Source organism: Oncorhynchus keta, chromosome 1 (assembly GCF_023373465.1).
Source record: "Oncorhynchus keta strain PuntledgeMale-10-30-2019 chromosome 1, Oket_V2, whole genome shotgun sequence".
Lineage (NCBI taxonomy): Eukaryota > Metazoa > Chordata > Actinopteri > Salmoniformes > Salmonidae > Oncorhynchus > Oncorhynchus keta.
In genome coordinates this window covers 29507065-29527499 of record NC_068421.1, presented here as the reverse complement: position 1 = coordinate 29527499, position 20435 = coordinate 29507065, and the positions used below count along the sequence as shown (strand labels likewise).

Genomic DNA, 20435 nt, shown 5'->3' with positions numbered 1-20435 from the left:
AATACTGTCAAAGTACACAGTTACATTGACAACATGCCTAAACATTTTGGGGACCTTGTTCGTGAACAATGACTCAATGACTTATCATTCTGATGACACTGACATGATCATTGGCATGAATATTTACTTTTGAGAGATGTACCAAGGATTTTTAGTGACTGACTAGCTTTAGAAACATATCTATTGTATATTGCAGTTTGTACAAATTGTTCTGAGAAATGCATTTATTATTTTGCACATGTTAGTGATGATGTGAAAAATGCACCAAAGCGACTGAGAAAAACTGTATTATTATTATTATTAGTTACTTACTGTAGCTACTTTGTAATAAAGTAGACTAGGGTACATACCATATAGGCCTATTGTACAAGATACACTATGATCAGGATCCTTTAATAACACAATATTCTTTCTATACAAAACAGGAGATTCATTTATAAGAAAATACCCTAGAGTGCATGGTACATTCTACACAATAGGCAATGTGACCTCTAGCAGTACAGTGATGACAAATGAGCTTTCCCCCCAGGAGGAAAAAGCAAGCAATATACAAACAAAACAAGTGATAATCAAAATGAAAAAGCAGAATTGAAGAATTCTACTGCACAGAGGTTTTGTTGGCTGTTTGAAACCTAGAAAACAATCAACGCATGAGAGAGAGAGAGAGAGAGAGAGAGAGAGAGAGAGAGAGAGAGAGAGACACACAGGCCACAGACAGGCAGACAGACAGACAGACAGACAGACAGACAGACAGACAGACAGACAGACAGACAGACAGACAGACAGAGGCACAGCCTACTTCAGACAGGTCAGAGCGTGGAGATATAGGGGTAATAATCTACTCTCTCCAGCAGCTCACAACCAGCCACTACCAGAGCTATTACAGATACCACTGGCTGTACTGTAATAACTGTAAACAATGACTCTGGTATCCAATTTCCCCTTTTTGATTTCTCTGGAGAGTGAGCAGGCAAAACGTATTACAGTACACGGTCGGGCAGGGAACAAGACGTTATCAGTGTGTCATGTTGACCTTTGCACTCTGTTCATGGTGAAATTGTGCTTCTTTGGCACTTAAAATCCCCTGCCTCTGCATTTGACACGATTTATTGAGCTACAAACCTTTCTCTTCCTAACCTCGGCTTTCTGCATCTCCACCCTTCTGCCCCCACCTCCTCCTACCTCTCTTCCACCTGCTGCTGCTGAGGCTTGATCAATATTTCATACAACGCCTTCATTAGATTGCACTCACATAGTCCAAAATAGATACTACCCACTATTCACCAGTTCAGCTTGCCAAGGAAGCATGCATCAATGATTATAAAATGAAGATGACTCCTTAATGGCCCTTTTATGAGCAAAAGAGGGAAGACAGGGAGTCAGTCTGTTCTCTGTGCAAACTGTACTGTAAATCAGGCTAGCAGTATGATAGGTTATAGATCAGATACAGACAGCATCACTTCACTGATACATGTGGCAGTTGTCTAAATGTTTATGTAGTCAGAGAGAATATGCTGAAACAACATGAGCAGCAGCTGTCGCTGACAGACAGAGGCAAGACAGATCATCAACACAAAGCCCACCTATCAGCACAACAACCACTCAAACAAAACACAAAGATAGCTAGCTATCCCTCTCATTGTAATGGTGGCACCCATCTCTATATACAAACCATGAAAAAGCTGATCTAGTTGTTCTATTTCAATGACCCTACTGCTCTGCTGTCCTGTACGACCTGGTCCCCCACAACACTCACACTGCACATCGAGCACGTAGGGTATCCTGAACTCAGTCTGCAGGGCCGGGTGGCGCACCACGCAGGTGAGGGTGTGGCCCTGGGAGTGTCTCCGTGGCTCCAACACATAGTGCACCTGGTTGGTGGAGGCGACATTTAGTTAGATGTGTAAATATTTAAACATGTTTAAAGAGTATCAGTGTGAGCTCTGCATGCCTGCTTCATGATCTCTCGCTTTCGCATCTCTATATCTCTATCTCTATATATATATATACACACACACACACCCCATGAGGAGAGTGATTGTGTGTGAGACCATGGTTGTGTCCCAAATGGAACCCTATTCCCTATATATTTGGCTTTTGCCTAGAGCCCAAGGGCAAAACTGACAAAAACGGGTCTTTGTCAAAAGTAGTGCACTATATAGGAAATAGGCTGACATTTGGAACACAATATGTCGGTACTGTGGTGTGTTGTCAAAGCAGGAGCTCTGTTCTGTTTGTACCTGGGTGGAATAGGTGCCGTTGGGCTCGTCCTGCGTCTGGACCTCAGAGCGGCCAAACAGCTCAGTCTCCCAGGACACCTCGGCTGCAGGCCGGCCGCGCTCCGCTATGCAGGTGGCTGCCACCGACTCATTACCACCATCCACCAGGGCCATTGAGCCGGCAGAGACGTAAACCTTGGGCTCCACTAAGGGAAAGAGAGAGATGAGAACACTAGAATGTTCCCAATGTTGCAATTCATTTCGCAGCATTGGCGATATACATACAGACAACAACAAAAAATTGAGCGAGAGAGGGAGAGGAGAGACAGTGAGACACAAGGAGAGAAAGAAAACAAGCGAGAGAGAGAAAAGGGCATGCAGAGAGATAACAAAACAGAATGGAGAATAGATTACAAAATGAGTATTGATATTTTGTATATGAAGATGAATAAATAATGTGCAACATAAAACAGGGACGGAGATGTGGACAGACAGGAGGAAGTGGCCACGGTACACACACGCTGCAGCCAGACACAGATTGAATCCCTGCATTTCACAGATATCTATTAAAGAATGATGAGCCAAGCAATCTGATACTATAGCAGCACTTTGGAGGGAACTCAACTATTTGTATTGTTATTGTGCTGGAGATGTTTGCGAGAGATGTTTGTGAAAGCAATATTATTGTGCAGCATCGACCAAGACATCTCTATTAGAGTGACTTATGGAGCATCTCCATGAAGCTGTTTGAACTCCATTCCCTTCCTCCTAAACCAAAACAATGGATTTTGTGTTGTAAATGCTGTACTTTGAAACTGCTCCTACTACTCATGGCTTGCTAATATGGTTCATAATGACCTGGAAAACAGTTTAACACAGACCAATGTCAGACATAATACTCAGTGCTGTTGTGTGTCTCTGTTTCATTGTGTGGTGTCCTGTCCTGAGCTGGGGAGGTGGGTTGCTGTTAATGTGTGCTGATATTCAGTGCTTTAGATCCACGTGAAAGGAAAGTGACTGCTGTGATATAGCACTCGACCTGTTCCACAAAGCACAACTTGAACTGTTCTAGTGCACCGACAGACATACTAAATATTAGACACCTCCACAATCACTAACTGTCAACGCTGACAGCCAGTAGGGGTTTCACTAGGGATTAATATTTCCTACTAAGCTTCAATACCCGGGAAAAATGTATATTTATCCCGAGAGTCCCGGGAAATACCGCAAAAATCGGAAGTGCCCATTTAAAGTGTTTAAAACCAAGATATGGTCACTATGACAAAGTTCTCTACAAATAAGAGCAAATTAAACTGATGATATTTAGTAATGATAGTTACTCTATATTTGATCGCCAATTACGTTGTGAATTGCGAAACAGGCCGTTCATAAGTTATGAGCGTTATCATGTTCCTCAATAGCCTAGGCTCTAGGACAGGAGAAGACTACATTTTCCTCATGCCTCTCTGAATTGACTTCATGTCTGTGACAGAGATACCCATGTAGTGAATTGTGTATAGGCCTATCAAATTTGTGACTGTCTGAAGAGCCACAATAACTGCTCAAAGAGACACGTTCTTGGATAGTCTATACTGTAGGTGTTTCCTGTATTTTTGTTGCGTGTGCAGTCCGGCAGTGTCAATTATGTGTGCATTTTGAATTTATGGCGACTTTGTGTGAAGTAAATACGCTAGGACTAAAGGCTTGCATGCAACAATCTGTTTGGAAAATGTGTAATTAAATATTTTGCTAAATTTATGCTACGCATGTTGTGTATTTGTGGAATTGCAATAGTGCAGGAAGGTGAGGGAAAGAGGCTGGAAAGCGCTATTCCACTTCACAAATTGGCTCTAGTGGTTAAATGTATGATTCAGGGAGCAGCCAGGCTGCCTTTCTTTTCCATCATTACTCATCTGAATCTATTGCCTGGCTACCCAGACACCTTGCTTCAGCCAAACGCTATGCCACACCCTCTGACGTTAGTTTCTTCTCTGCAATGAATCTGGATCTGCTGAGACCTCCCAAACCCTTCACTGAATGTGAACACATTTGGGGGAGTTTGACTGGTCTAGAAACCAATGGGTTGGACTAGAGCCAGAACACACGTGGATAAAGCGGGGTTTTAAAAATTGACATTGGCTTTGATACTCAGATTGGTTAGAGACGACTTTGTTTTGTTCAAAGCCCCGGATGTGCTAATTTGGAGGCTGTCGGGGAGGGATGTGGGTCAGATTTATCTCGTTGAGTGCAGAGGATAATGACTTTACGTCAGACAGGCAGAGAACAGGCAGTGGGAGCCGTGTCGGCCCCGTCCCATTGCCCGGCTCCTATAGGCTCTGATGAACAACTAGGGCTGGGTGGTATACCATATTTTACGATATACCGGCATTGATGCAAGGACTGGTTCAGATTTTTACTTTACCTTCTATAAAAATTATTTGAATGTTTGGTTTGTTAAATGTCAAATCAAATCAAATGTATTTATATAGCCCTTCGTACATCAGCTGATATCTCAAAGTGCTGTACAGAAACCCAGCCTAAAACCCCAAACAGCAAGCAATGCAGGTGTAGAAGCACGGTGGCTAGGAAACTTAGGAAGAAACCTAGAGAGGAACCAGGCTATGTGGGGTGGCCAGTCCTCTTCTGGCTGTGCCGGGTGGAGATTATAACAGAACATGGCCAAGATGTTCAAATGTTCATAAATGACCAGCATTTGATACGCCGTGTGTAACATCAATTTTCATAGTTTACTTTGCTACTTGAATCATCTCTCTCCGCTCTCTCTCTCCATGCCGCTTTCCACACAGACCAAGCTTTGCCCCATCCCTCAAGGAGTGCATTTATTGTTCCTCAAATGTGAGACAGACACTTGCGTTCAGTCTGCATAATCAATACAGCATATGCAACAATGTTGATGAAAACTATGCTGTTTTCACAATGCTTCCTTATATATATCCACTAGCGTTCTATAATTACACTATTAGATTGTGTTTCTTACATCTACAAATAGCTAGTTTGTCTTTTTTTAGCAAGTTGGGCCTAAATCTTGTTAGCCTCTAATGCTAATCGCTAGTTAGCTAGCTGGCTAATAAATGTACTGAGTCAGAACAAATGTAATTAGCTATACATACATACAGCCTGATAATACTAGTGATGGTGTAGACCTAAATCAGCATGTTGTTTGTGTAACAGTATCTAAATCAAAGAGGAATATGCAAATTAATATGAATATGTTAGCCACATCAAATAGCTGTTACCAATTTATTTTGCATTAGATGGAGTTTACCACCTGCTTTGGGCTGCATGAAGTAGCTAAGAGAAAACGTTCAATGTAGCCAAAGATTATAGGGTCCCCTAGGAAACGCTTCTAAACACTTTTGTTCCTACCCTGTCACAATAACTCCTCCCTGGCATTTTTATACATTGAATACAGTGTTGTTTGACATGACAAAGTGCCCACTATTAGATTATAACTATATAATTAGTGTAATCGTTGTATTTCCATGACTACAACAGTTCACCCAAGGGTTTTGCTCTATATCGCAAGTCAAATAGCAATTGCAACATTTGTGTCATGCCCTGACCATAGAGAGCCTTTTATTCTCTATGTTGGTTAGGTCGGGGTGTGACTAGGGTGGGTTATCTAGGTTATTATATGTCTATGTTGGCCTGGTATGGTTCCCAATCAGAGGCAGCTGTTTATCGTTGTCTCTGATTGGGGATCATATTTAGGCAGCCTTTTCCCACTGGATTTTTTGTGGGATCTTGTTTTCGTGTAGTTGCTTTTGAGCACTGCATTTACTTCACTGCTTCATTTGTTCTGTATGGTTTTGGTGAGTTTCATTTATTAAACATGTGGAGCTCTATGCACGCTGCGCCTTGGTCCGTTAATTCTTTAGATGATTGTGACAATTTGGTTAAAAATAAGGCCTAGAGTGTTTGCCCATATCGTGCAGCCCTTCGTGGCAGTATGGAAATGATCTCAAATGAGTGCAGGAAATGCAGAAAATATATGAAAATGCAAAAAAGAAATTGGGGGTTGAATTGAACGTTATAAAACAATCAGAACGGAAAAAGACCCATTGCAATCACTTAGAATGTATGTGTTGCCACTAGGGCTATTACGGTGACCGTACTACCGCCACACCAGTGGTTACGAGTCATGGTGGTAGTCAAATTCCATGTGATCATTTAGTCACGGTAATTAGGCTTCTCCCAGTTCTGATGCTGCTGATGGTCATTAGTAGCCTACCAAACTTGCTAACTGCCTGGTACTCAGCACTCTACTGTCCCTCTAATCACTCTGACATCAATGCAAATGTAATCAAAAATGTAATCAAACACTTTATGAGAGCCCATTGGCTCCTGTTGCACAACATTTCTATAGGCTATGCAATTGTGTGAGAAAACTGAGTGAAGGCCTCTATTAAAAAGAGGTTCCCATCATCTTTCTATAGGCTAGGTCTATTATATTTATTTCTCAACTTTCCTAATATTAAGCACATTGCTTCTCTTTACAATAGGAATATAGCCTACGTGGCTGGCATGAAAGTGAACCACGAGAAAAGCTTCCTCCATTCTCTATTTAAGTGCATAGATGACATGTATTTTTCCCCCTGCCCCTGTTTCCAGACAGGTGCATAATAATGGTCCATTCTAAATCAAAAGAAATCTCACACATATATTATTTAGTATATGTAAAGAGAAAATGAAATCAAGAATAGTGTGATGGGTGACAATATTAGCCTATCACTTGCGAATTATATATTATCAATTGTGAATGACGACCAGCTTAAGGCAAACAGTAAATTATTTTTTTATGCAACTTTTTCCAAATCCTAGTCGCACACCTCATGTAGCCTAGCCCATAGGCCTATATGTTTTGATGAGGTTTATATCACAACTAAATTCTTAAAATTACGCATATTAATACGCTTTACATTGGGTGTAGAGCCTAACTGGCACACATATGCAGCGCACGAGTTTCAAGTTTGGGAAAGATCATTTTCATCATAAAAATACACCTTTATAATAAAAGCATTACATGCTTTCACTTTGTGAAAATTGTGTTTTCCTTCTAATGGAACATTCACGCTTATAGCCTACAGTCATGAGTACATTGCTGCGATTATAATGTGAATAAATATCCTAATAGTTTATCAACACTAAGCAAAGCGTTCTCATCTGTTGCATCAGGCTCACTGCTTAAAACAGGTTTTTTTTATGCTAGTGGTTGTATTCATTTGGGATCTATAGCATCCCACAACTGTCCCAGACTATGTTTGTAATATTTATTTCTGCACAGAATAGGTCAACTTTTGTACTATGGGGGATAGTAGATTGACATAGGCTAGTGCTTTTGCTGTTCGTTAGGCCTACTCATCTAAAATGGGCTTTATAAATACATTTGATTGATTGATGTCATGATCAGTGAGCTATGCAGAGATCTGGGCCGGAGTAAAAGAACACTTATGGTTTGATGATATAATAATAACTCAGAAAGTGAAAGTGGAGCTGGGCCAGACTGTAGAGTTTGCCGCAATGTCAGGCCTAGTAGCATATTATCAGTTGGCATCTTCATTAATGCAGCTTTTATAAGTGTTGTCTTGTTAACTCTTAGAAATCTTAGCAGAAACTCAGTTTCTTAGAAAACTACAGGTTTCTCACTTCCTCGCCAGCAATAGAAATCCCAAACAAAGGGTCATTCTAATTTTCAGAGGTTTCGGTGGTGGTGTATTATTCCTTTTCCATTGTTTACAGGTGGGGGCCATTAAAACGTAACCCTGTGCCTTTTGTGTGGTTAGGAGGAAGGGGGTGGTAGAGAAAGGGGGGGGGGTGTATTACCTGAAAGTAGACTGAACTCCTCTTATTAGATTAATATCTGTCCTAGACTACTTATTCTTACAACCGTCAGAGTCCTAAAAGACGTTGTAAGAAAGGGAAGCTTTTTTTTACTGCTACGAGCTTTTGGTTTTTATAACAGTGATTATTCTCAGAAGCGGAGAGTACCCACTCACAGTGTTAACAAATAAAACACCCCCAATAAACAACAACACAGTTAAGGAAGGCTGTGGAAGCCCAGACACCAGACAAATTACACTATTCCCCATGGGTCCTGGTCAAAAGGAGTGCACTAGAGAATAGGGTGCCATTTGGGACTCAAATAGAGTAAAGGTAGATGTGGGCTAATGGAAGGCTGTGGAGGCCCAGACACTGAGTCGAGTCAGGCAGCGTCCTGTCACAGCGGTACTTAATGTAGCCCTCATTAGTCAGAGTCTCAAAATGTCACCCTACTCCCTATATTGTGCCCTACTTTCACCAGTCAAAAGCAGTGAACTAAATAGAGAATAGGGTGCTATTTGGGACTTTGGTCTCAAGAGAGATACACATGAAGCCTGGCTGCAGCGTTCATCACTGTCCACAATCCAATCAACCATTATAGTGGTGGAAACATGCTGACCGCATAACAATCTAAGTTCACTTTCCACTTTCAGTAAGGTGCTACTTTAATGTTTCCAGACGAATTGGAACCTTTACGTGTGGATTTGTTTATATTAAGTCAGTAAATCTATGAGGCATTTGGCTCCTACAGTAATAGCTGTATGAATATTTATCAAGGACAAGTCTGAATTGACCTCTGATTATTCATGGGACAGTGAGAAGATTTTCTGAGAAAGGACATTCAGGTAAAATGGAGCTGGTGCTGTATTCTTCATGGTGGGTGCAGAGTGTCTGTGTCCCAAATGGCACCCTATTCCCCATTTAGAGCACTCCTTTTGACCAGGGTCCATTGGGGCTGCATCCAAAATGTCCCCCTATTTCCTCTATAGTGCACCACTTTTGACCAGGGCCGACACAGTCTAAAGAGTTCCACGTACCGAGTATATTGACGGTGATGGATGCCTGTGTGTTTCCCAACGGGAAAGTCGCCACTTTACACGTGTAAGACCCAATGTCCTGAAAACCCACGCCTTCCAGGACGATGGTGGCATCGTGCACGGAGGGATTCAGGAAGGACAGGCGCCTGGCGTAGTCTGGGGAGATGGAGATGCCAAACTGGGGGTTGAAGACGGCCAGGGTGATGGTGCCTGAGGGCAGGCGACGCTCCCAGGAGCTCTGGGTGAGGCTGAGGTTGGTGCCCACCTCCACCCTGCAGCCCAGAGTAATGTTCTTCCCCAGCACAGCACTAACCCTCTCTGGGACCAGCACCGCATTACTACTCACACCTATAGACAGGGGGAAGGGGGGGGGGGGACACAGTCAGCTAGATATAAACAAACACGGTTACAGGAGAGATCCATGTTGTTGAGAACAGTCATAAAAAGAAAGACTGTAAATCAGTCAAAAAGGAGAACAGCATAGTCTTACTTATTTTCAACTTTTATTACACTTTTTTTTATTCCTCTTTCATGCTTTTATTTAGAAACAATCACCCCTTCCAAACCATAGAAACCAAACCGCGTTGATGAGATCTGCCTACATTATGAAACATACTATATCACGTCAATTCCCTCTCATGTTACTCTTCCTATGGGAATGGGCTGACCTGACTTCTTTCTGGAACAACTAGTTGTGCTGTATGTTTGTGATATTAAGATGGTATTTCAACAGTTTAGCAAGGGCTGGGATTTAAGCTTTTTAGGGGGTTCATCAGGGAAAGGTGTCAGGGTCTGGAACCCCTCAGTGTGTGAACAACACATATTCAGCCTCCCTGTTAACCACATAACGTTCTCACTGTCCCTGCTGCTAATTGTTAGAGCACCTTGCCGTATAACGTCAAAGCATTAACAAGAAAAAATAACTTTTATGGAAGGAGATTAAACATAACAAGCAATTTTACGTTTTTTTCCCTGTTTTTGAAAGTCCCTTTCATCTGTGTCTATGCACACCACATATTTATTTGGAAGTTATTTTCAGCTTGCTGTAACATGTAAACGTGGGATTGTCATGGGGGCTGGCTGGTTTGGATGCTGTGATTGAGTAAAGGTGCAGAAAGCCAATGGAGAGAGGATGAGCACATGATTATGGCACAATGCTGTCAACAGTGGGAATCAGCCGCTTCAATGGACAGAATTTTTTTTTTTTTTTTTTTTTTCCCACCTTTATTTAACCAGGTAGGCTAGTTGAGAACAAGTTCTCATTTGCAACTGCGACCTGGCCAAGATAAAGCATAGCAGTGTGAACAGACAACACAGAGTTACACATGGAGTAAACAATTAGCAAGTCAATAACACAGTAGAAAAAAATGGGCAGTCTATATACAATGTGTGCAAAAGGCATGAGGAGGTAGGTAGGCAATGAAGCCCAACATGATTCAACAGTATTGTGTCCCTCTACTTTTTGTTTTCTACTAGGCTTATTTGATTTATAGTAGATAAGACACTAGTCTGTCTAGGGGGTGTACTTGTACATCAAGTTACAGAAACATGAGATACCGGTAGGCGCCTCCTGCCCTACAGCAGGCCTACTTCTTACTAGATAGGACTAACGCTTCGTGCTGAATGTTTGCAATAACTAGCTAATCTAACCATTTAAAAATAATTGAGCAACACATGCCTAATGTAACATTTAGAAACACCACATGCAGCCAAATCGGAATGAATCACTAGCCTACAACTTAATGAGGGAATATGAATTTGAAATGAATGTTAAATTACTGGTTAGTCCTATATCTAGAATCATGGGCAAAATCTATTCCAAAAAGGAAAAGACCCGAGTCAAATGTCTCTAAACATAATAACACCAATGAGTTATTGATACCCACATATATATATATTTAAACATTAAGTTTATATGAACTTTTACAACCCTGTCGTCTGGATTGAATTGTTGGGGGCACCCCTCATTGTAAATCTTACACTAGCCTTGATGTTTTTACATGAACTGAATGCCATTCAAAACATTCAGTGTAAGGTCTAAGTTTTCTTAACACAATTTAAAAAGTTATATTTGGGAGATCTACATTTCCACCTACAAATGTGTGTGGAGTAACCTAATAAAAGTGGCTGGTACTTTGGGATCCTTGGCATGAATATGAGTGGTAAACCACAGCTATGCTATCCTGGCTAAGAGGGAATATAGGCTCTCCTTCTCCCGCAATTTCAGGGATCATGTACATGCAGACGCACACACACGTGATATCTTTCCACTATAAAAACTGAGGGTGAATGTGCGAGTAATCTGTGCATGTGTGTATGATTATTTGTTATTCTTTAATTATTTGTTATTCTTATCTCTTACTTTTTGGGGGGTATTTTCTTAAAACTGCATTGTTGGTTAAGGGCTTGAAAGTACACATTTCACTGTAAGATCTACACCTGTTGTATTCGGCATGTGACAAATATTATTGTATTTTATTCAGGCATTTTGTTTGGAGGATATTTTCTTACCTTTACTTTATTTAACTAGGCAAGTCAGTTAAGAACAAATTCGTATTTACAATGACGGCCTACCCCGGCCAAACCCGGACGACGCTGGCCCAATTGTACTCCCAATCATGTGATGCAGCCTGGATTCGAATCAGGGACTGCAGTGGTGCCTCTTGCACTGATATGCAGTGCCTTAGCCCGCTGCGCCACCCGGGAGCAAATGTGAATATGTGAATCATATAGCAAGCCTAGCTGGTGGGGGGGTGGGTTGTAAGAGCTTTCCATGGCCAAATAGTTGTGTGTGTGTGTGTGTGTGTGTGTGTGTGTGTGTGTGTGTGTGTGTGTGTGTGTGTGTGTGTGTGTGTGTGTGCACCACAATGAGTTGTGTTGTGCTGTGTTTGTTTAGCGTCATTTTGCTGTGATGTCACAGTATCCTCTGTGTGTATTGGTGTAGTTGAGTGCCAGGGTCAGTGTAAGCTATGCAGCCAGTCTCCAGTCCACTCAGAACACTGAGCTGGGACAACAGCTGCTCCTGCACTCTGACTATCCCTGGGACCAACGCACCCGGACCACGAAGTGCTTCTACTTGCCTACCTACCATAACAATGTCACACACACGCACACACACACGAGCAGGAGCAATACATAACCATGAAAACACAAGCTACTGTAACATGGGAATACATCAGTCAAAACAGACAGGAGGACAGGAGGGTCATAAAAAGAAACGCATTCAAACATACAGCTTTTTCTGTGCAGCAGTAGTAGGAGAATGAGTACCCTGACATGCTTGGCATGTGTGATAGGCATGTTGATCCAGGCACATGCATGACACACGTCTCAGACTGACTGGGCCACTACGCTCTGCTAGGCTAGCAGCATGCCCCACATACTGTACCTGCCACACAGTGCCACCATTCCTACATACATAGCTAGGCTACTACAACAAGCAACCAGCAAGACAGTCAGTGTATCTATCTGCATCTGGGACTGCCTCCAAAATGGTACACAATTCAATTCCCAATATAGTGCACTACTTTTGACCAGAGCCCTATGGGTCTCGGTGAAAAGTAGTGCACTATTGTAGGAAAAAAGGTTACATTTGGGACGCCCCTGCAGCATCAAGGCAGTGTGTCTTTCGGTTTCAGCCTCTGGGTCCAGGTCTGTCAAAGCACACAGGAAAACTAGACTCCATCTATGTTTGTTTTACAGAACTGCATTTAGGAGGGAGGGGAGAGTTTAGTGCTGCACCCATCCCCCTCCTCCCACCCCCGCCACCACAGGAGAGGAGACAGATGGCTTCTGCCTGGGACACCAATACTACAGCCAGGAGAGTGTGACCGGCTAGGCTGTCTCCCAAATGGCACCTTACCCTGTTTATAATGCACTAATTTAGTTTTTGACAAGAGCCCTATGGGCCCTGGTTAAAAGTATTATAGAACAGCTCTAGGCCCGCAATCAATACAAATAATCCAACAATGAAATAGAATCTGGAAAAAAACTGGAGGTAAGTAAATGGGAACAGGGCGTTAAACAAAACAAGGCATGCTGTTCCACCAGGGAGGGAGAGAGCCTTTAAAACACAGACAACCCTGCGGACCAGACAGGAGTGGAGGCACTGTAGGCTGCAAGATGAGTTGTATCCCAAATGGCACCCTATGCCCTATGTACTGCGCTACTTTTGACCAGGGCCCTAGTGGCACTATATAAGGAATAGGGTGCCATTGGGGAACGCATCCATTGTCTCTGTCCAATCCACTGCATCTCTCTCTATGAAGACACTATTCTATTCTAGGAGAAGTAGGCTACTTTCATTTCAGATCTCACTAAAACAAAGCCATTCTCTTTATTTCTAGTCCTAGTTTTTATGCCTTACTTACAGCTGATATTTTAACGCATTCTGCACTTCACTCATTTTGATTATCCTCTGTTGTTTAATGTAGGAAGAGAATAATCACTAGTGATGCACCGATATGATATTTTTGGCCGATATCGATATCTTCCTTTGCCCCCCAAAAAATGATACCGATATTTAACATTTTAGCGGCCATTCTAGTACAGTTAAAATCGTTAACACACACACACACACAGTGGTCTAAGGCACTGCATCTCAGTGCAGAGGCGCCACTGCAGTCCCTGGTTCGATTCCAGGCTACATCACATACGGGCCGTGATTGGGAGTCCCATTGGACAGCGCATTATTGGGCCAGCATTGTCCGGGTTTGGCCGGGGTAGGCCGTCATTGTAAATAAAAATGAGTTCTTAACTGACTTGCCAAGTTAAATAAAGGTTACACACACATACAGACACACACCAAAAAGTTATTCTGCTGGTATTTACGTATGTCCCCATTACCAGTAAAACATAATCAAAACCTATTTCTTTCACTTACTTGCTGTGTTGTTTCATTGTTCATTCTTTCAGTTGTTTCATTCTCAACCAGGATTTCTAAGGAAAGCCGTTTGGGTCTTTGCGTGTCAAAAAATATACTATTTAACAATATTTGACGTGTCAAATAACACTATTTGACAGCTAGCTAGCTCATGGATGCAAACAATGTTCTCCCCCAACACATAGCAAAACGATAATCTGTTTCAGTAGCTATATTTAGCTATATAGCTAGGTGTCATCATCTAAAATAACCCTAATTTATAAGACGGTTCTTATTTGATTAATGGTGGTTGGACCCATTTATGTGAAGCTAGCCACAATAAGGATTAGCCACAACAGTGGACTTTGCGGTTAGCCTTCAAAATAAAAGTATTGCATAATTCCACAATTTGTATTAATTTGCATCACTGTCAATGACATACTTTTATTTTCAAGGCAAACTGCAAATTCCACTATTGTGTCTAATCTTTATTGTGACTAGTTTCACAACACATAACCCGGTCTGGTCGAGCATCACTAGCCAGATGAAGCTAGCTGACTGCTTATAACGTTAGCTTTGGGCAACAGAGTTAAGTAGCTGGATAACTATTTACTTTCATGAACTGAAGTTAATTTTCAATTGGCGAACAACAAGTGGCAACCTAGCTCATACTTACTCACAAGGATTCCTAAATCATTGCTAAAAATAATGAAAATGACTGCAGTTTCTACTGGTCATTGTTTTCAGGCTGGTTGTATTAGTGCTAGCTAGATACCAAGCTAAAGCTAGCTACCCCAGAAATTGCAGCCGAACAAATTATGCTTTATTACCAATGTGGTATTGAAAACACATAGTTTGTGGCCGATGTTTACTTGTTTGCAGACTTTTTAGTACAGCTTTGACAGTGATACTGTATATTGTTTGACACGCAAAGACCCAAACGGCGTGCCATAGTATGTATGTTGTGAAACTAATAGCAGTGACGCTATTACTGTGTAACTCCGGTAGGGCAACATCTGAAAAATAGCGCACTTGGTAGTGTGTACTGGTGCTCGACCAGACGGCGAAAGCCAACATCACCCAAGACAGAGAACGGTTGATTGTCAAGGGCAATGAATTCCATTATCTTGGCGTTAATGGATTTCACCATTGTCTCGCTGAAATGTTCTTACTCTTTCAAATGACTGCTCAACTTGTTGACTGCTCGATCCACACAGCAGACATTGTGGGCTAAGTTAGGAATGCTGTGTTGCACGTGTAGCGCAACATTTTACGTGGTGTCATTACATTATATTGGTATGCACGTCAACTTTGACATCGGTTGCACATCGACATTAAACTAGACATCGGCCGATACCGATGTTGGCATTTTTAGCTAATATTGGTAGATTCCGATATGTTCACCGATATATCATGCATCCCTAATAATCACCTAGCTCTCTTGCCCCCTGCCTAAATTATGCAGAGTCTATTGGTTTCAATTGAATGTTTTGGAGTTTACAGCCCTGGATTAGCACGACCAAAGAAAAAGACTAGGGGAAGCACTGAAGCCTTCATGCATGGTAGTAGTCCTGGCATCAAATGAACAAGATGACTAAGGGAAAGAGGCCAAACAATCAATTGATGAATGTTATGACTACTAACATATGAGGACTCTCTCAGAGAATAGCCTAAGCCTACTAAAGACAGGATATTACAAAGAGAGGAAGCAGAACTAAAATTGATATTAGGCCCCTATATGGATGGAAAACCTGAGAACCCATCAGGCAGGGTAGGAATGAACTCATGAAAAGGATATGCTATGCTGGCCCTTTGAAGTACACTTTCTGTTTGTTTCTCTCCCTCCTGACGCCACTAATTGTGACAAGCTGCTCTGATCGCTGTAATGGTAAATCAAAACCAGTTTGCTTGGCAACCAGCTTAAACATTCCACACGGGCCACTTGACGAGCCAAAATCCCCCACCCACACAGAGCTGACCCGGCCTTGGCCCTGATTTTCCCCAAAGAACCTACATGTTTCCTGGGTTGTTGTCCTCTCCTCTCCACAGTCTGGTCTGGAGGAAGCAAGAGAGACTCGGCACAGAGACAGAGACCCAAAGCTGCAGTACAAACATGAGCAATGGGATAAACACACCACGTAGATGTGGGTAAACTCCATGAATCGATTAGCATGTGAAGTAACACTCACACAGGACAGAACTAGATCTAAAGACCTCACAGTTGAGGTATGCAGACAAATTAAATCTGTGCAGGCGGGAGTGAGTTTAGAACAAAAACTATAGGGAACTAATCTGTAATGTGAGGATAAAGAAATAAAGAATAAAGAAAGAGTGAGAGAGCAAGAGTGAGAGAGGAAGAGTGAGAGAGGATGAGTGAGAGAGGATGAGTGAGAGAGTTAGAGTGAGAGCGAGGTGAAGGACAGAATTGGTGATTAGACAATACAACGGAAAGGCTATACAAAAGGAATTTAAACAAAACATTTTTTATTTCACCTTTATTTAACCAGGTAGGCTAGTTGAGAACAAGTTCTCATTTGCAACTGCGACCTGGCCAAGATAAAGCATAGCAGTGTGAACAGACAACACAGAGTTACACATGGAGTAAACAATTAACAAGTCAATAACACAGTAGAAAAAAGGGGGAGTCTATATACAATGTGTGCAAAAGGCATGAGGTAGGCGAATAATTACAATTTTGCAGATTAACACTGGAGTGATAAATGATCAGATGGTCATATACAGTTAGAGATATTGGTGTGCAAAAGAGCAGAAAAGTAAATAAATAAAACAGTATGGGGATGAGGTAGGTGAAAATGGGTGGGCTATTTACCAATAGACTATGTACAGCTGCAGCGATCGGTTAGCTGCTCAGATAGCTGATGTTTGAAGTTGGTGAGGGAGATAAGTCTCAAACTTCAGCGATTTTTGCAATTCGTTCCAGTCACAGGCAGCAGAGTACTGGAACGAAAGGCGGCCAAATGAGGTGTTGGCTTTAGGGATGATCAATGAGATACACCTGCTGGAGCGCGTGCTACGGACGGGTGTTGCCATCGTGACCAGTGAACTGAGATAAGGCGGAGCTTTACCTAGCATGGACTTGTAGATGACCTGGAGCCAGTGGCTCTGGCGACGAATATGTAGCGAGGGCCAGCCGACTAGAGCATACAAGTCGCAGTGGTGGGTGGTATAAGGTACTTTAGTGACAAAACGGATGGCACTGTGATAGACTGCATCCAGTTTGCTGAGTAGAGTGTTGGAAGCCATTTTGTAGATGACATCGCCGAAGTCGAGGATCGGTAGGATAGTCAGTTTTACTAGGGTAAGCTTGGCGGCGTGAGTGAAGGAGGCTTTGTTGCGGAATAGAAAGCCGACTCTTGATTTGATTTTGGATTGGAGATGTTTGATATGAGTCTGGAAGGAGAGTTTGCAGTCTAGCCAGACACCTAGGTACTTATAGATGTCCACATATTCAAGGTCGGAACCATCCAGGGTGGTGATGCTAGTCGGGCATGCGGGTGCATGCAGCGATCGTTTGAAAAGCATGCATTTGGTTTTACTAGCGTTTAAGAGCAGTTGGAGGCCACGTAAGGAGTGTTGTATGGCATTGAAGCTCGTTTGGAGGTTAGATAGCACAGTGTCCAATGACGGGCCGAAAGTATATAGAATGGTGTCGTCTGCGTAGAGGTGGATCAGGGAATCGCCCGCAGCAAGAGCAACATCATTGATATATACAGAGAAAAGAGTTCGCCCGAGAATTGAACCCTGTGGCACCCCCATAGAGACTGCCAGAGGACCGGACAGCATGCCCTCCGATTTGACACACTGAACTCTGTCTGCAAAGTAATTGGTGAACCAGGCAAGGCAGTCATCCGAAAAACGAGGCTACTGAGTCTGCCGATAAGAATATGGTGATTGACAGAGTCGAAGGCCTTGGCAAGGTCGATGAAGACGGCTGCACAGTACTGTCTTTTATCGATGGCGGTTATGATATCGTTTAGTACCTTGAGTGTGGCTGAGGTGCACCCGTGACCGGCTCGGAAACCAGATTGCACAGCGGAGAAGGTACGGTGGGATTCGAGATGGTCAGTGACCTGTTTGTTGACTTGGCTTTCGAAGACCTTAGATAGGCAGGGAAGGATGGATATAGGTCTGTAACAGTTTGGGTCCAGGGTGTCTCCCCCTTTGAAGAGGGGGATGACTGCGGCAGCTTTCCAATCCTTGGGGATCTAGGACGATATGAAAGAGGTTGAACAGGCTGGTAATAGGGGTTGCGACAATGGCGGCGGATAGTTTCAGAAATAGAGGGTCCAGATTGTCAAGCCCAGCTGATTTGTACGGGTCCAGGTTTTGGAGCTCTTTCAGAACATCTGCTATCTGGATTTGGGTAAAGGAGAACCTGGAGAGGCTTGGGCGAGGAGCTGCGGGGGGGGCGGAGCTGTTGGCCGAGGTTGGAGTAGCCAGGCGGAAGGCATGGAATAATGGAAGAGTTGGGTTAAGATTTGAGAAGAGGGGGCAACAGAGACGTGGCTTTGGCCAGGCAGTCAGGCAGTGAGTCAGAGTAGAGGAGAACAAGGTCATGGCTGTGCATGAAGTCACAGGCAGGGAAGACAATAACAGTGAGAGCTAGGCCAACACATCAGTGAGTCAGCATTAGAGGTGGGGTCAAAAACAGACACCCAAAATAAAACCGGTCAGACATAGATAGATACCCGCACACGAACACACACTGGCTAGGCTAAATGGCAATGTCAGAATTACAACTTGTGTCGTTAAATCATACAATACGGTTTGTATTTAGAACCCTTGTGATGATGAGTATAGCAGTACAGGAAGAAAATGTTGATGTTTACCAGTTTGACGTTAGAACATGCCTGCATACATTTTATGATGCGTTAACAGGTTAGACAGCTTCCAGCTGGTGGTACATGCTCTACAAGAGTGTGGAGGGGTGAGCCCTTAAAAGGAGAATCAGTGGCAGAGCACTACCTTCCAAGTCTAACCTGGTTGCCATCATGCAATCCGGACAAAGGTAGGCCAGTTTTGCCTGTTCCAAAATCATGAAGACAAAGTGCAAACACCATAGAAATAGAATCACTTGAACGTTCCACTCATTCCAATTCTATGGAGAACACAACTAAAATGGGGAACAGTAAGATAAAGATAATTCATGTCATGTGTATTAAAGTAAAATAAGCCTCTTCCTTCATATACACTAGGCCTACCCCCATATATATCCTATTAAATTACTAGAGGAGTTTGTCATAAACCGTCAAAGTTCCAGAATGGGGGGAAAATGGCAGCCATATTAGTCACGGAGAAATTGGCATTTACAACTTGTCTAAGTCCTATCAACTTATTTCAGCCAGTGTATGGCTGTGGATTGAGCGCATTGTTTGAATGGAATGTTGGGATATTGGCAGTTACAAAAAAATCATTCCTCTAAAACTGGCTAACAAACAAAGTATAGGACAGATACATATTTTACACAATATCTTATCACAGCACTGGCAAGTCATGGTTGACCAACTCCCTGACCACAATGGCTAACCTTTATCCCATCATAAGGAGGTTCATGTCCATTCAAGTATTTTAATTTCTAATTCTGTCTACCCACACATTGTTTGCTTTGGGAGACATGTCCTCACATTACTGATGAATGACACACGCCAATAGAGACTGACACATGGAGAAGGTAATCGATTTAAGAACAACAATTAGCAGCCATTGAGCTGAGCTGCTCTACGGTCCTGATTTAATTTGTCCTCCCAAAAATCTGTATGCACACACACACTTCACACTCCCTGAGAGTTGAGTGGAGAGAATCAGAGGGACAGCAGGGTAGGGGAGTACTCAAGTTGGGCGCTCCCTTCACTCACATTAACCTGTGAGGGTATGATGAAACGCAACACAGTTTACAGAAAGGCCAACTAGTAAAAAAAAAAAAAAAGGAGGTTAGCTCAAATGACAGAGAGACCAATTAATTAATTAATTCAGACAAATAATGTGAGAACTGAGAATGCTCTACTGGCAAATAAATAACTTTTACAACCGGACACCATCTGTCTAGCAGTGAGTTATTAACCAAGGCACAGAGCTCTCACGATTAATCACTAGCTCTGAGAAGCTTACATCCATTTCCTGTATACTCACTCAATTCTTAGAGTACATAATTGGCAGACCGTTGTGTAACAGTTACCACTGTGCCAGCTTTTTCAAATACCATCCAATTCCCCCTTTATCTTGTTTCCGTCATTCTATCATTTTCCTATAATTTTTCATGTCCCCCAGACATAGGCCCTACACTAGGCCTAGTGCTGAAACACCAGGTGGTTACAAAGAGTCACAATTATTTATTGATGTGAAGGTAAATAATTTGTTTCCACAAACTTGGGAAAGGAAGGAAATGGGACAATACAGAACAACATCTGTTTAAACAAACAATTAACCTACTGTTGGAAAGGTAGAAGGATGCACATT

The 20435-nt window shown here is 42.5% G+C and overlaps 1 protein-coding gene across 2 annotated transcripts in view; it reads right to left on the bottom strand.

Annotated features, from left to right (window-relative positions):
* LOC118366024 (nectin-3-like protein) overlaps positions 1 to 20435 on the bottom strand; it is a 76761-nt gene that overhangs the window by 15440 nt on the left and 40886 nt on the right. Inside the window, exons 2-4 of one of the 2 annotated variants that reach the window (XM_035748366.2) lie at positions 9098 to 9445; positions 2241 to 2425; positions 1757 to 1871 (exon numbers count right to left, since the gene is read on the bottom strand). In XM_035748366.2, coding sequence (XP_035604259.1) covers positions 1757 to 1871; positions 2241 to 2425; positions 9098 to 9445 — 648 coding nt within the window. The remainder of the gene's footprint in view (positions 1 to 1756; positions 1872 to 2240; positions 2426 to 9097; positions 9446 to 20435) is intronic. The other variant, XM_052520608.1, reaches the window with a different exon arrangement.